The sequence below is a fragment of the Ornithodoros turicata genome, chromosome 1, assembly GCF_037126465.1.
Source record: "Ornithodoros turicata isolate Travis chromosome 1, ASM3712646v1, whole genome shotgun sequence".
NCBI classification, from domain to species: Eukaryota; Metazoa; Arthropoda; class Arachnida; order Ixodida; family Argasidae; genus Ornithodoros; species Ornithodoros turicata.
The window spans coordinates 3,866,910-3,884,269 of NC_088201.1; the positions used below are offsets into that span (position 1 = coordinate 3,866,910).

General features: G+C 49.0%; 1 protein-coding gene across 1 annotated transcript in view; it reads left to right on the plus strand.

Moving 5' to 3' along the window:
* LOC135379202 (uncharacterized) overlaps nucleotides 1–15,093 on the plus strand; it is a 44,776-nt gene extending 29,683 nt beyond the window's left edge. The window contains exons 2-6 of the mRNA XM_064612444.1: nucleotides 6,881–7,318; nucleotides 10,015–10,207; nucleotides 12,772–12,989; nucleotides 14,315–14,572; nucleotides 14,748–15,093. Of these exons, the coding sequence (XP_064468514.1) occupies nucleotides 6,881–7,318; nucleotides 10,015–10,207; nucleotides 12,772–12,989; nucleotides 14,315–14,572; nucleotides 14,748–15,032 (1,392 nt within the window). The 3' untranslated portion in view covers nucleotides 15,033–15,093. The remainder of the gene's footprint in view (nucleotides 1–6,880; nucleotides 7,319–10,014; nucleotides 10,208–12,771; nucleotides 12,990–14,314; nucleotides 14,573–14,747) is intronic.
* Nucleotides 15,094–17,360: the final 2,267 nt, after the last annotated feature.

The window sequence follows — 17,360 nt, forward strand, 5'->3', positions numbered from 1 at the left end:
GAGCACTAGAGCATAGTGCGCTTAAAGGGGTCCTCTCTTTCCTCCGTATTCTCGTTCCGCCCTCAGGGATCGCAAGAGCCTATTGCTCTTCAAGGGCCTTCTCTTTCTGTCGTACTCTACTCAGCCCTCGGGGATCTCTAGGGCGCTTCAAAGCGCCTTCTCTTTCTCCCGTAATCTCACTCCACCCTCGGTGATCGCTATAGGGCCTATTGGGCTTGAAGGGTTTCTGCAATATTCTCCCTCCACCCTCAGAGATCGCTGGAGCCCTAGAACCTAGTGCGGTTAAAGGGGTCCTCTCTTTCCTCCGTATTCTCGTTCCGCCCTCAGGGATCGCAAGAGCCTATTGCTCTTCAAGGGCCTTCTCTTTCTGTCGTACTCTACTCAGCCCTCGGGGATCTCTAGGGCGCTTCAAAGCGCCTTCTCTTTCTCCCGTAATCTCACTCCACCCTCGGTGATCGCTATAGGGCCTATTGGGCTTGAAGGGTTTCTGCAATATTCTCCCTCCACCCTCAGAGATCGCTGGAGCCCTAGAGCCTAGTGCGCTTAAAGGGTCCCTCTCTTTCCTCCGTATTCTCGTTCCGCCCTCAGGGATCGCTAGAGCCTAATGCTCTTCAAGGGCCTTCTCTTTCTGTCGTACTCTACTCAGCCCTCGGGGATATCTAGGGCGCTTCAAAGCGCGTTCTCTTTCTCTCGTAATCTCACTCCGCCCTCGGGGATCGCTATAGGGCCTATTGGGCTTGAAGGGTTTCTGCAATATTCTCCCTCCACCCTCAGAGATCGCTGGAGCACTAGAGCATAGTGCGCTTAAAGGGGTCCTCTCTTTCCTCCGTATTCTCGTTCCGCCCTCAGGGATCGCTAGAGCCTAATGCTCTTCAAGGGCCTTCTCTTTCTGTCGTACTCTACTCAGCCCTCGGGGATCTCTAGGGCGCTTCAAAGCGCGTTCTCTTTCTCTCGTAATCTCACTCCGCCCTCGGGGATCGCTATAGGGCCTATTGGGCTTGAAGGGTTTCTGCAATATTCTCCCTCCACCCTCAGAGATCGCTGGAGCACTAGAGCATAGTGCGCTTAAAGGGGTCCTCTCTTTCCTCCGTATTCTCGTTCCGCCCTCAGGGATCGCTAGAGCCTAATGCTCTTCAAGGGTCTTCTCTTTCTGTCGTATTCTACTCAGCCCTCGGGGATCTCTAGGGCGCTTCAAAGCGCCTTCTCTTTCTCCCGTAATCTCACTCCACCCTCGGGGATCGCTATAGGGCCTATTGGGCTTGAAGGGTTTCTGCAATATTCTCCCTCCACCCTCAGAGATCGCTGGAGCACTAGAGCATAGTGCGCTTAAAGGGGTCCTCTCTTTCCTCCGTATTCTCGTTCCGCCCTCAGGGATCGCTAGAGCCTAATGCTCTTCAAGGGCCTTCTCTTTCTGTCGTACTCTACTCAGCCCTCGGGGATCTCTAGGGCGCTCCAAAGCGCCTTCTCTTTCTCCCGTAATCTCACTCCACCCTCGGGGATCGCTATAGGGCCTATTGGGCTTGAAGGGTTTCTGCAATATTCTCCCTCCACCCTCAGAGATCGCTGGAGCCCTAGAGCCTAGTGCGCTTAAAGGGTCCCTCTCTTTCCTCCGTATTCTCGTTCCGCCCTCAGGGATCGCTAGAGCCTAATGCTCTTCAAGGGTCTTCTCTTTCTGTCGTATTCTACTCAGCCCTCGGGGATCTCTAGGGCGCTTCAAAGCGCCTTCTCTTTCTCCCGTAATCTCACTCCACCCTCGGGGATCGCTATAGGGCCTATTGGGCTTGAAGGGTTTCTGCAATATTCTCCCTCCACCCTCAGAGATCGCTGGAGCCCTAGAGCCTAGTGCGTTTAAAGGGGTCCTCTCTTTCCTCCGGACCGGCCTCGGTGGCTCAGTCGGTAGCGTGTTCGCCTTCTGATCCCGAGATCGCGGGTTCGAACCCGGCCGAGGACGCCAGCAACTTGGTGGCAGGGTACAAGTTGCTTAGACACGCCGTCTTCCGCGAGGGACGTTAAATACGGGGTGCCGTGTGATGAGCTTTCATCGCACGTTAAAGAACCCTCAGGTGGGCAAAAGCAATCCACAGACCGACCACTGTGGCGTCGCTCATGATCTCAGTTGTCTCGCGACGTAAACTCCCAATTATTATTATTATCTTTCCTCCGTATTCTCGTTCCGCCCTCGGGGATCGCTAGAGCCTAATGCTCTTCAAGGGCCTTCTCTTTCTGTCGTATACCCTCACTCAGCCCTCGGGGATCTCTAGTGCGCTTCACAGCGCATTCTCTTTCTCCCATAATCTCACTCCGTCCTCGGGGATCGCTATAGGGCCTATTGGGCTTGAAGGGTTTCTGCAATATTCTCCCTCCACCCTCAGAGATCGCTGGAGCCCTAGAGCCTAGTGCGTTTAAAGGGGTCCTCTCTTTCCTCCGTATTCTCGTTCCGCCCTCGGGGATCGCTAGAGCCTAATGCTCTTCAAGGGCCTTCTCTTTCTGTCGTATACCCTCACTCAGCCCTCGGGGATCTCTAGTGCGCTTCACAGCGCCTTCTCTTTCTCCCATAATCTCACTCCACCCTCGGGGATCGCTATAGGGCCTATTGGGCTTGAAGGGTTTCTGCAATATTCTCCCTCCACCCTCAGAGATCGCTGGAGCCCTAGAGCCTAGTGCGTTTAAAGGGGTCCTCTCTTTCCTCCGTATTCTCGTTCCGCCCTCGGGGATCGCTAGAGCCTAATGCTCTTGAAGGGCCTTCTCTTTCTGTCGTACTCTACTCAGCCCTCGGGGATCTCTAGGGCGCTTCAAAGCGCGTTCTCTTTCTCTCGTAATCTCACTCCGCCATCGGGGATCGCTATAGGGCCTATTGGGCTTGAAGGGTTTCTGCAATATTCTCCCTCCACCCTCAGAGATCGCTGGAGCCCTAGAGCCTAGTGCGTTTAAAGGGGTCCTCTCTTTCATCCGTATTCTCGTTCCGCCCTCGGGGATCGCTAGAGCCTAATGCTCTTCAAGGGCCTTCTCTTTCTGTCGTACTCTACTCAGCCCTCGGGGATCTCTAGTGCGCTTCACAGCGCCTTCTCTTTCTCCCATAATCTCACTCCGCCCTCGGGGATCGCTATTGGGCCTATTGGGCTTGAAGGGTTTCTGCAATATTCTCCCTCCACCCTCAGAGGTCGCTGGAGCCCTAGAGCCTAGTGCGTTTAAAGGGGTCCTCTCTTTCATCCGTATTCTCGTTCCGCCCTCGGGGATCGCTAGAGCCTAATGCTCTTCAAGGGCCTTCTCTTTCTGTCGTACTCTACTCAGCCCTCGGGGATCTCTAGTGCGCTTCACAGCGCCTTCTCTTTCTCCCATAATCTCACTCCGCCCTCGGGGATCGCTATTGGGCCTATTGGGCTTGAAGGGTTTCTGCAATATTCTCCCTCCACCCTCAGAGGTCGCTTGAGCCCTAGAGCCTAGTGCGCTTGAAGGGGTCCTCTCTTTCCTCCGTATTATCGCTCCGGCCTCGGGGATCCCTAGAGCCTAGTGCACTTAAAGAGGCCCTCCCTTTCCTCCGTATTCTCGCTCTATAGCATCAGCGATCCCTATATGGATCTATATATATGGAGGATAGAGAGGACCCCTTTAAGCGCACTAGGCTCTATAGAGTCTAGTGCGCTTACAGGGGTCCTCTCTATCCTCCATATTTTCGCTCCGCCCTCAGAGATCCCTAGAGCCTTCTCTTTGTGTCGTACTCTCATTAAGCCCTCGTGTATCCATAGAGCCTAATCCGCTTCAAGGGAGCTTCTCTTTCTGTGGTACTCCCACTCAGCCCTCGGGGATCCATAAGGCGCTTCAAAGCGTCTCCATGTCACCGGCTCATTTGCATATCATGAATTCGGGGGTGGATATCTTCACGCACGTGCGTGTTTCAGGATTTTTCAAACGTGGAATGGCTTTCAACTGGGATGGTCTCCCATTCTGATCTCCCGCTTTTGCCCGAAATCCCCTAATTAAAGAGTTCATTAAAGAATTTTGGGTAATTAGTCATCTTGTAGTTGCATACTTTCTTCGAAGGCATCTCAGCCTGGCTGTAGAACTCAACTGCAAAAACGGCATCCGTTTTGCTCCGCTAGTTTTTTAATAAAAATTTCGTAACGAATAAAATATTTGTGGTCCGCTGTAACCTAACTACCGTAGTTAACTACAAAAAGAAGTTTAACTATAGTTGTAACTACCGCTTTTGCAAGTAGTTTAACTAATAGTTTAACTACAAGTAGTTTAACTACTGCACATATCCCCGTATTTTAGCCATCCTTCCACCCGGCGTCGCCCTCGAAGTCGCAAACATTCTGAGTCTCTCGACCAGCCTTACGAGCATCTCAAGTCCTCGATACTTCAACGAACCACTGGCTTTATGCTGGGCACTATACCTAAAATGGATTACCAGTGGTAGGATTTCGTGCGAGAAAAGGTTGAGCTCGTGCCCAGAAACCCTCCCCCCTAAGGAACTTCGCTGGGACTGCTCCTGGTTTTGCCGCATGTTGACGCATAGCTTTTGCAGAGCGTACTACGCTGAACAGTGGTAGCCTCATGCTCGAGTTTGTCGGTCACCACTCCACGTGCGTGAGTGGCATCCAGAAACACATGTGAGTCACACCGCAGCCTTCAAACGTCACGATGTCACGATGTTGCATGCGGAGAAGGAATTCTTACGCCCAGTCTCGGCTGCCATTATTTGATATTTGGGTAAAATACATCGCACAAAGAGCAAGCAAAGTTTGTGATCGATATTCGAAGGTTAAACGATGTGCAACTTTCTTTTTCTATCGTTGCGCCCTTTAAAGAAGGGGGCCTTCTCTCTTTCCCGTTCACTGCGTCCATAGGGTGTGTGCAGAAAAAGTAGTCCCGCATTTACCGCGCTCCCTGCTTACCGTACAAACTTCCGGTGGCGCACGGCGACGCGTTGATACGATAAAAACCATTAAAGAAACCGTAGTACCCAAACTCTGCGGTTATATGGTGGTCACGGCCAGTGGCGTAGCCAGACCTCCAAGGTAAGGGGGGGGGGGGGCTCGATACGAAAACTCCCCCCCCCCACCCGCTGATCCTGTGTGCGACAACACACACATACTGTGCACACTGCAAACGGCGGATGAAAAAAAAAAGAAAGAAACGAAAATAGTTGATTTGGACATTCCCAATACGGTTACATGTATATAAGGTGTCCTGAGATGACCAATGAGGTGGTGCCACGAGATTGGAAGTATTTTGAAAATCTCATACTTTGGAAACCATTCAAGAGTGCTGCTTGGATAGACGCCATGAACTGCAAGAACATTCGCGATCGTCACACTGCCCCCCCCCCCCCCCCCCCCGCATATATTATGTTCTCCTCGGATTTGCAGGTAGGGGGGAGGGTGCTCGAGAGACTAGGCCGATACACGCGGTTTCTGTGACTTAGTACACGTAGCTCAGACGCACGTAGTCATATGAACGAGAAATAATTGGACTATATGTTATCGAGACGTGAGGAGGGGGGGGCAGGACTCATCCTCGGGGGCCGTGATTTCTCTCGACGGTCACATCGATTAGCGATCAGACCTTACCTACCTACCTTACTTAGTCTAGGTGGCATTGATAAAGATGGATTGTGTGTCCTTTATTCGGGAAAACGATTTTCATTCGAAACTGAAATCATACCATATAGCAATCGGGAAGCACACGGAAGATCAGTTTTTAAACTGGAAGCAGATGACGTGGCGACAGTTTTGCAAAAAAAAAAAAAAAAAGACTGCTAGCGGATGACGTCGTGTCTATAAAAAAAAAAGTGTGTTAAAGAACGAGTTCAAATGGAATGTCCTCCTATGGTTTATTGGCCTCAAGTACTACCAGAAAAAAAGTGTTAATTTCACTGGGAAACATACAGGAGAGGAGGGTTACAGAAAGCTTGTCTTTGTGCATATCAAAGCGAGACCGTAGATGAGAGGGTCTCTGACCGGAGGGTTCAACCCCAACTAACTTACGGTGCCCTTTCGTCAGTCGCCGCTCTTTAATGGCGGTTTCACTCGAATAAGCGGACCTCATTTACAGCCAGATGGTTTGACTTGTTTTGAAAGAGTATACAGTCAAACCTCGCTTTACGAACACCCTTCGTTTCTCAGAAAATCGTTCGTAAATCGAGGTATTCGTAAATCGAGGTCCGAGGTGTGCAGTGCACAAATACGTCACAAAACCACATGGAATTGATTTGAATAAGTTTTATTTTTGAAAATACTGCGTAATTGTGCTTTGCACCATACTTTCGGCAGGGTCTATCCTGTTTAGAAGAGATGACAGAAGTCTGACACTTGACTCATCCACCCGGTCCTCAAAGTACCGTATCGCGCGCGGATGAGACTGTTTCCAACGGCAAATATCACGCTTGTCACCGGCTGTCAGGACTGAACGCCTTCGCTTGGAATGGCAAGATGTTTCCATCTCGGAGACCTGGTCCAAACTCACAACCGTTCGGCTGTAAACGCCGGAATTATTCTTTCAGGAAATGGTGAATCATGTTTGTGGAACGTAGTGGCGTTGGGACATTGTATGTTTGACCTTGGCAGCATGTACTGAGAAACTTTCATTATAGCCTCCGGTCCATTGGCCTGTCCTCTGTAGGTTCATAACGCCCGTTCGTATATCGAGGTCAGAATGGCTTGGCTACTTTGGGTCCGTTCCCTAATAATCCGTTCATAGTTCGGATATCGAGGGTTCGTAAAACGAGGTCAAAATACACGGAAAAAGTTTGGTTCCCTGTGGAGCCGTTCGTAAGTTGAGGGAATTCGTATATCGAGGGTTCATAAAACGAGGTCTGACTGTATTTCCAATTGATGTTACTATAGAAGAGAGGATTTGTGACAAATGTCGGACGCAGGTGATCGTGGCCGCAGACCCTCGGGCGCGAAACCAGCTCCGCTGCCGCAAGGAAGCCCTCCAAAGAGCCCTGGACGGCCTCGGCCAGCACGGCCTGGTGGCCGGCGGTGCCGACGGGGGCCTCGTTAGCCTGCACGACGCCCTTCGTACCCAACTCGACTATCTGGCCCACCAATACAAGGTAGCCGTGCAGACTCTGGACGAACTGGCGCTTGCTCGTGGTGCCCCACCGGCGTCTTTGTGCCACGGACCGGCCCCGACGGGGGCTAGCCACCAGCGACAGCTCAGTGTGGCCCAGCTGGAGATCCAGGAGAGGCTAATCAAGAACAAGACCCTACTGAACGCCCTCGAGCCAGCCTTAGCGGGACATGCACCTCTGGACGCGATCCTGGCACGATTGCGAAGCAGGATTCAGCTCGACAAGGATGTCCTCTTTCAGGTAAAGTAATACCGAAACTTTGGCGGCACTCTATGCTACATGTAGGATTCCGCCGTTTTCGGTTTTAATCGAAAAACACCGAAAAACATACGCCGGGTAAATTTTCCCTCATTCGGTTTTAATCGGAACACGCCGGATACAGAGGGAGATTCCAGGACATGACAGAGATAAATTGCTGCACTTGACCAGTAAGTTGTTGATGCAGATCAGAAAACGACAGAGAAATACGGTGGTTATGAAAAATGTCCGTTTACTTTTTCGTTGGCCGTAAAATGCCACCGCAGCGAACAACGCCGCGGTGAATGAGCGTCCTGCGTGCGGAAATTACATTTGGATTTCTATTCGTCGATAAGTCGGGGAAACCATGTACACGCCAAGAAAGACACCGAAAAACGCCGATTTCGTGAAAATCAACAAACATTGAAAATCATACGCCGAATCCGCCCAAGAATAAAAACCGAAAACGGAGGAAGGAATGGGAGCCTCAACTATAGAAGACGAAATTGGGAGCCGCCTCGTGACGGTCACGGCTAGTTTTCTGGTTTTACAGTTGTCTATATAGCCGTTTCAATGGTATAGTTTCGGAATTCCTGGATAGATTCGCCAATAACGTGTCAAAATGGTTCCAAAGTGGCGTGTGCAAGACCCTCATCTCATTGGCCTTCTCGGGGAACGTGACACTTACGAGACACAAATCGAGCTAAAATTTGTCCCCCTACTCACCCGTCACTATACCCCACGCTTTTTTCTTCTGTCCTCCACGGTCCAAGCAGTGTTGCTTGCTAACTGCGGGAATTCGCTAGGGCTGGCTCAAAAAGTACTGAAATTTTGACAAACGTCGCTCTAAAGTTTTTTTATACTGGTCACGTGCGTTCGAAAATGTAGATTAGTACCCATATGTCGACTTATCGTGATGTAGTACCGACCCGCAACTTAGAATCAAGTGCACGAACATAAATGAATATGAACATCGCAAACAGCGGGGGAAAAGTCAAACGATGGGAGTTGATAAGTAATTTTTTTAAAATAAATGGAGAAATTGATGGAAATCTTGAAAGCTCACTACCATCTTTCTCAAGGAAGCGTTTGTCGAATCATGTTGTGTGCTATTGTTTTCTAGCGTCTGTTTCAGCCACGAACACAGGTCCCTCTGTATACAGTTCCCAGTCTGTTCGGCGATGGAACATAGAGCACAGCCTTCTCTGGTCGTATGTACCCTAGACGATCGACGAGGCTCGTAATCAAGATAGAATGAATCAAGCGACGAGCCGTTTGGTAGAGGACGTATCACGCACTCAAATTTTACGAAAAACATTGTCCGGTTGTTTGCGGATAAATCGTGAAAGACGCTGCTCTCTCAACATTTGCAATGGCCGATTGCTAAGCCTCCGCGTGGCTTTGCGTAGTATGTCGCCACACTTATTTTCCCACGTTTTTACAATTCCGAAGCATAACATAGGCACTTCTACTTGATGCATTTCTTGTGAAAGTAATTTTTTTAAGTTCAATTAAATTTAAATATTTATGTTTTTTTTATTGAAATATATAAATAATACATTTCTGAAATATAGTGTGGCCATAATCGACTTTCATGTTTTCGTAATTTGCCGAAACCGGAAAATTTTTAAGCGAAAGTGCCGATGGTGTGTCGTTCCTACGAAAGACCCGACGGACCGGAAGAAGTAGCGTACGTAACCAACCCAGCGGTATGGTAAACTATACACAATGCCGAAGACTTCCACAAAATGTTCTATCGTCCTTTTTTGTATGTGTGTTGGAGCCAATCGTACCTAAGTACAATTCTTCTACCTTATACGTCGGCATAATCTTTATTCCAACATATCCGTCCAAAAGAAGTTATTCGCAATGGAGAGAGCTCTGGATAAGACTCGATAACGTAAGCTAGGTTTGTGACCAGAGTTACTAACACGTCCTATCCATCAAAAAAGGGACTAATTACCTCGCGAATTGTCGAAACGTTAGGTTAATTAATGTATCTTTCTCGGTGTCGAAATATATATATATATATGTTTTACATTCCGCCTTAGCGCCACGAAGCAACTGTGGCTATGAGCAGCGTACAGACGTGAACAGGTGGAGAGAGGACAACAGGAAGGAGTGAGGGACAGAGGTTTAGTTCCTGGGCCGACTTCAGGGGGCCGACATTCGTCTGGATAGTCTGCCGGGAAAACTGGGGGAAAAACCTGAAACGTTGCTAGACCTCCCTGCCGCGAATATCAAGATCAGACGAAGACGAAAAATATAAAAAAGCGTCATAGCTTTCTCAATCACGTGAGCGCGAGCGCTCAACGTCGTGTATTCACGTACACTGCTAAGCGTGGGGAATATCCTGCTACACAGCCACAAGTATATTCCGTAGCAGACGACAGGAAAACACGCTGACGGTGTCGTCTGCTAAGTGTCGTCTGCTAAACGCGCAATATACGCCATTCCCGATATTCCGCACCGAGCAGTGTTTTCGCTTTTTCTTCTACTAGAATATTCCGTGAGGATGTCGCCCGTGTGAATACACGGTTACAAGCGTGACTGTTTAACGCGAAGCATGCCCTTCCACATATTGAATGAGAATGTCATTTGTGCTGTGGACTGCCCCTAAGTATAGTTTTGTTTTTTATACCGTCCGCTCGTGTCGTTTTTTTGACGGAGTCCGGCTGTGACACCGCCCTCGTGTTCAGTTCACGCAGCTACGCAAGGAAGCGAAGGACGTTAGCCCCGGCGCCGTGGTGGCTCCGGTGTTGGTGCGCTTCACGCACGGCTGTCAACTGGTGCTGGACCTGATGAGGACCCAGCATGAAGAGGAAGGAGACTCTTCGGCGGGGTACCACTCGGACTCAACGGAATCGGCACCGCAAAGCGAGGGACCCTCGGGTACGTTATCTTCGATAAGGGTAGGTTACGTAGGGTACTCCAAGAAGCGTGCCCATGATCAACCGCGTACACTCCTACGGTAAGGAAGCTGTGCACTTTCTGGTAGCACCACGCGATAACAACCGCAACCAGTGCTGCTCCAAGTGATGTCATCGTCCAACACGCAGTGGCGTCGGAACTATTTTTCCATTGGGGGAGCCGGAAAAAAATGCTACCATCATCATCATCATCATCATCATCATCATTATTTATTTTTCTTGAGGGCTCATGCAGGCAATACAGGGGTGGTACACAAATTGAAAACGTGCGCCAGGCAAATTACGACATGCGCATACTTGTACAGCAGAACTAAACTAACATTGCTGAAGTAATGTGTATGAATATGGGGAATGAATATCAATCTGGGGGAGCCGTGCTACCTCATCTGTAAATGAGGGGGAGCCGTCGCTCCCCCTGCTCCCCTTGTTCCGGCGCCCCTGCCAACACGTGACACACAGTAATCGTGTAATTACGCAACACGGTCGTATTCGTCTCTCGAACCGTTGACATCTTCAGAAATCAGAACAGAGATACTGTTGAAGCAAACGATGCTCATGTTAGATACTCGCAAAAACACTGCTACTTTTTTTTTTATACAGGGTGTCCCAGAAAACGTGTCATTGAATTATAATAAAAAAAAAACTACACCACCTACACTCTTAAAAATGAACTTCACTGCATAGCACGCTCTTAGCCAACCATCATCTCGAATGATATCGTTATCTGCCCTGATTTGTTGAAAACGAGAGGCGTACGCCTTTTCTGTGACAATTATGAACAGCATAAGTGTCACAAAAAAGGCGTACGCCTCCTGTTTTCAACAAATCAAGGCACATAACGATATCATTCGAGATGATGGTTGGGTAAGAGCGTGCTATGTGGTGAAGTACATTTTTAAGAGTGTAGAGTCATGCGGTCAACGGTATTTGTTCTTACTGGGTTTTTGCCACCTCCTCATGTGAATGTCGTGTAACGTAAGTTTAATTATGTAAATTTTTGCGAGCTCAAGTCGGAAATTTGCCCAGTAAAGGTCACTTTTTTACCCCACCAATGTGAAGAGCGTGTCTAATTTACTCAAATTAATGATAATTGACAGGGATATTCAGGAGCTATCCTATCGGAAAAAATAGCCGAACATCATGCTCTACGGAGGTCGCACAGAATAGCGCACGATGAATTTTTCAGGGCAATCTGCGTCAGTCCGACGAAAGGAGGTTGGAAACCCAGCCCACCCCGGCATCGCAGAAAGAGATAACGCAGGCATGGCTTATCAAGTCCGACTTTCGCTGGGATAATGCTTTCCCTCTCCCAATTTTAGGAACTGTTACTTTTTCTACTATCGCTCTGTGGGCTGGCTTCGGAACCTCCTTTCGTCGGACTGCGAGCGACTGCGCTCAGAAAGACATCGCGCGTTATGGTCCGGTGCTCCGAAAAGCATGATATTCGGCTATTTGAGATAGCTCGTGAATATCACTGTCAATTATCATGAATTTGAGTGAATTCGGCACGCTCTTCATATTGGTGGGGTAAAAAAGTGACCTTCCCTTGGCAAATTTCTGAGTTCAGTTCGCAAATATTTGCATAATTAAACTTGGGGTACCTGACATTAACTTTACAAGGTGGCAAAAACCTAATAAGATGCCTAAACCTAATGCCGTTGGCCGCATGATTCTAGGTGGCGTAATTTTTTTATTATAATTCAATGACACGTTTTCTGGGACACCCTGTATGCCTGTTATTCTTTTCTCTTTTTTCTTTCTTTTTTCACCATCACGTTGTACTTTACGGCCATGGGTTAGGAACTGCGGTCGTCCAGATTGGTGATACCCACATCCGAAACGACCCGGTGCTGTACCATTGCGGGTCTCCACAGGGTGGTGATGATCCTATGTAAAAATGTAGTACGTTCACGAGCTGTTCCATTGATCACCCTTAATCGCGTGTGGCACAGTTACCTGTCTTCCCCGGCTGAGAAACATGTTGAGTGTGACCCTGATTTCCTATCTAGTACATGTCTGACTGGATCCAGGGGCGTTGGAAGGTGGGGGCAGGGGGGGACGGTTCCCCCCCTTCCGAACTTTCGCTCTGAGAGTCCCGCCACCCCATTTTTCATCAGTACGTCACAGCACATCAATGGCTCTTCTTTAGGTTAGGTTGGGTTGGGTTGGGTTAGGTTAGGTTAGGTTAGGTTAGGTTAGCCCCCCCCCCCCCCTGCCGTGAGGGACTTCCGACGCCTCTGACTGGATCAGTTTTCTTTCTTCACCTATCGCTAAGGCGGGGATGTTTGTATAGAGGTCAGTCGACTTGCTATACCATTGAAAATAGAATGAATTGGTCACTAATTTGGGGGGGAGACTATCATAAGTTGTAGGACGGAGAAATGTCGCCAAAGAAAGAACAGCTCAAATGAGGTTTTGTCGGTGCGCGCGCACAACCTGCAAAGTAATGTTCTTCGAGATAAGTGTCGATCGACAAAGCCCAACTCGATGGCAGTTCACAAAAAGTAGTGCGATCATTGTGTGCAGCATGTCGGGGCCGTTGCGAGGTGGAACGGCTGCGCAGTCAACTGTCTCGAGCCCGGCAGAATGTGGCCCTGCTCGAAGAACGTGAACGAGGACTTCGCGAGAGATTGGCTGTCCAGGCACAGCGGATGCTGGAGCGTGGGGTCCACTTCGAGAAACTCAGTCTCGGAGAACGTCGCCCCACGGCTCTCATTCGACGGTACGGAAGCCTCTACGCCCAGGTAACTGACGCCTTGATTCGGAGCCATCGCGGCTTTGTAATTAGGGAGTGACTTTTTCGGGTTCAACCCGATTCCGCCCGGTCATTAAAAACTCACCTCCGAGCAATTCGGGTTAAACCCTATTTCTCCCCGAATTCCCAGTCACTATGACATCCTCGAGTGACGTTTCCACTGAAGAAGAACAAAGGTCGCCACGCGTAACACATGTAAGAATGGGTCACCTATACGTTCCCAGCAATACACCCATGTGTGTCAACACTGTCTATGCCTTCGGGGATTACCACTGGAAGATCACGATCCCGCAAAAAACAACAACAAAAACACAACAACAACAACAAAAGGACAAAAAAGAGGGATTAGGAAAGGACTTAATAGACAAGAGGAGAAACAAAAACACCCGATAACACCCGAAGGCACAATTATCGCCCGAACACGGCAACGAGGACATCCTCAGTATAAGCGTTACATCTTGTGTATTATAAATTGACAGCTAGCATAGTAGTGGTAACGCGCAGTTTCATACCTCGGTTGGTATGTTGAAGAGAGGGCAGCTAGCATGGTGTGACATCTCTGACAGGCAATCAGACAGTACCTGCTGGTGCCTTTACTTCAACTGCCATCGTTCAATCCAAATATAAGATGAGATAATAGAAATACAATTCGCCCCTGCGTCAAGTATACAATGCGTGCATCGTGTAATTAAATGGAACCCCGTTGCAATAATGACGTCAGAATGAACGTATCTCCCCTGCAGACTAGGTTGTACACTGTAAACTTTTTCACACCTTTAAAGGTGTGCGCCATGCACATTAAACCTGGTTGCCTAACATTGTACCTCTAGGTTGATATTTTACAAAATTTAAAAAGCATTACAAAAGATCAGGTGTCAGTCCAAATCTTGCTCTCATTATGTCTTGGATATAGTAGGTACGTGCTAATGCATATATGCATCGCTAGCGATAATCGAGCACGTGCAAGTGTCTACAATACTGTTCAACAATGTTGAGACTTGAAAGACTGAATTTTTGGAGGACAGACAGCGTGCGAGTAAAGAAAATTAGTGCTAAACCGTACTCCATTATAATGTTACGAAAATTACACCAAAAAGGGCGTGCGCCACGCACATTATTACACCTTTAAAGGTGTGAAAGCGTTTACAGTGTACCCATGCGTTGACTCATGCACATATGATGTCTCTATTGTGTCTGTTCTGGTTTGTTGACGAGAGCGTCAGTGCGGTACACCAGAGAAGTACCTACCACTGACGCTCCCGTCAACAGCATTTATAGAGAAGCCTATATATCATGCGATGTGCTGGGACGCAGGCTCGAGTGGACACTCTGGACGCCTTGGACACGTTGCCACAACTGCGCGACGCCGACGAACTCAAGTCCAAGCTGCTGTTCTCCGTGGTCGTCTTGGCATTCCGGGCGGCACAATCAGCCCTAGCCGGCGTACAATGCCAAGTCCGCAAAGTCCTACAGGTGTCCGGGGAGGACGCCAGCGCCCAGAACTTAGAAGCCAGTGTTGCAGAGTACCTCAGGGCAGCTGCAGATCGCTTTGACGTCACGCCCAGCGTTGAGGTTTTACTTTTATGCTCTATGAACGCAAACATTTCACTGATACGCTTCCTTAGCGCTCATTCTTGTCATTGCTTGTTTTGAAAGACCCATGATATAGTCGAGGGAAATTTGCAAAGGTTTTGTACAATATCTGAAAGAGTAGTACATGTAGTGAAATATAGAAAATTTCTCGCAGGAAGTGTGCACCCAGATCTGGGCCACACTCTACGATTACCCGTGCCTAAAGACCTGCTCGGGACTTGAGCAGTACGTCAAGGACTGCGTGCGCCTCGCCTGGGCCCTAAGTGCCCAGGAACCTCCATTTGGCATCGAGTACGAGACGCGAGTCTTCAGAAGAGACCTCCACGTCAGGTTCCACACGTCCGACCAGAGCTGCGATCGCATCCGCACCTACCTGTGGCCAGCCCTGCTGGAAGGACCGTCGGGTCCTTGCGTTCACAAGGGCGTCGTTGTCACCTGATCCCTTTCTGCCATATATTTCTATTTATTGACAATCAGTGCCATATATGAAATGACACCAATAAAATGTACAGGAAGAAGCAATCACGGTCTGTATACTTCGCGTCTCACCGATTGTTGCATATAATAAGTACATCACCATATCTTGTGGTGCGGCATGCTAGTGCGTTTTCGGCTCCTCGAAATGACGCTCCGTATTCATTGACGCCGTCACACAGCTTATAACTAGGGCCTGACTTTTTAGGGTTAAACCCGTATCCGCCCGATATTTACCCCCCGAACGAAATCTGTAAAATTCGGGTTTAACCCGAATCTACCCGAAAACATCCGGGTCGTGTGGCACACTCGTAAGCGTGCATTAAAATAAAGTTTGATAACATTGCTAAACATTAGTTCCATGATAAGACAAATTTTTATTTAAAAAAAAATCACCCGAATACACCCGAATTTCTGACGACAGAATATGCCGTAACGGGATTTAACCCGAATACATCCGAATTTTCAAATGAAAAATATCACCCGATATTTACCCCCCGAATTTGCCAAAAATAAAACCCGAAAAAGTCAGGCCCTACTTATAACCATATAAGTAGAGAGTGACTTTTTCGGGTTAAATGCCTTTCTCAGATTCGAGGGGTAAAAATCGGGCGCTATTTTTAAATCTGGCGATTAGAAATCGGGCGATAATTGTGCCTTCGGGTGTTTTTGTTTCTCCTCTTGTCTATTAAGTCATTTCCTAATCTCTCTTTTTATTGTTGTTGTTGTTGTTTTTGCGGAATCGTGACCTTCCAGCGGTAATCCCCGAAGGCATAGGCAGTGTTGACACACATGGATGTATTGCTGGAAACGTAAGTGACCACAGCAAGGAGCACATATTTCTATGCATACATCACCTTATGCATCCATTTTTTTTTATCTTTCTTTTTATGCTGACTGAAAATTGGAAGGCCCGTCTGGAGGGTGTAATCCTGCACAGGGCATTCATATACACCCTTAAGGGGGTGAGTTATGGCACTTCTGGAATACACCCGAAAGGGTGTTTTTGGTCGAACAGAGAACACCCTCTTTGTGGAGGGTGTATCTCTCCTAGGGGTGTTCCCACACCCTTTAGGGGGTGAGTTATGACACCACCGAATTACACCTAAAAGGGAGTAAAAAAAATTAAGAGTGCAGAAGGAAGGTCTGAGCGATGTCGGAAGGCGCTCGCAGATAGTGCCCCTTCTCGTTGGTCCCGGACTTGAACGCTGAGATGAAATCTCTGGTGCGCGATACGGCGAGTGACAGGAAGCGGTCCGGGGCACAGCACGCGGCAAGTGACTTAGACAGCTGGGGAGTGTGCCAGAAAATATGAGGCGCTTTCGGATGCCCATAGGCAGGCCTGGTATCTGCAATCAGCCACCTGGTGGCCCAGCGCTCTGTACAGACCAGGAGCCCTCTGCGACATCAAAGGACACCTCTAAGGAACACCTTCACGACTGGGTCGTCTTTTCGCTTCCCTCGCCAACGAGCGCCGAGAGAACGTACTCGTCCGAATATCCCCTTACCTGCACACCATGGGGGCCAAGGATCCCCATCCGGAAGACGAACGGACGGTTCATCTTTTCGGTCAACGTTTAAAGGAAGCAAGACACGGAACGTCCAGGAGAACGTTCGAAAAACCAGCAGCCAAGCGAAGCCGACCGACACAAAACAGTGCTTCCTCGTTCAGCCGACCGGCTGAGGCCTTTCAGGGAAGGCCCTTCCCAGAGGGATTCAAGGAAAGAGCACCACGATGCCTTAGAGGTAAATCCCGCAATCCGGTCACCCTTGCCGGCGGGCGGGCTAGGTCTCTGTCTTCACACCTGCGCGCGGCTTAGCCGAGACGTGTGAGTTCTTCAGACAGCTGCAGCGTGGAGTTCTTCCACGCGCCGCCACACACCAGACTCGGTCAGCTCACGAGTGACACCCATGCTTCCAAAGGAGTGACCGAGGAGCTGATGCAGAAGCGAGCCATATCTCCCATATTCCAGTGAACGAAGCGCGTCCCTTTTCTTTGTGGTTCCCAAGAAAGGTTCGCATTTGAGACCTAACTAAATCTCAAAGAGCTGAACCGTTTTACTGTTCACAAGCATTTCGAAATGGAGGCTTGGTTGGGACCCAGTGAAGGGCCTACACTCCTCCGCGGAGATTTTCTGGTCCGCATCGTCCTGCAGGATGCACACTTGTCCGCCACCAGTGGAAAGGTACATCCGATCGTCTCTGGCTTTGCTTCCTTACATCAAGGAACTTGCTATACCAGTGGAATGTTCTTTCCTCCGATCTGAGATCGGCACCATATGTATGTCCAGGT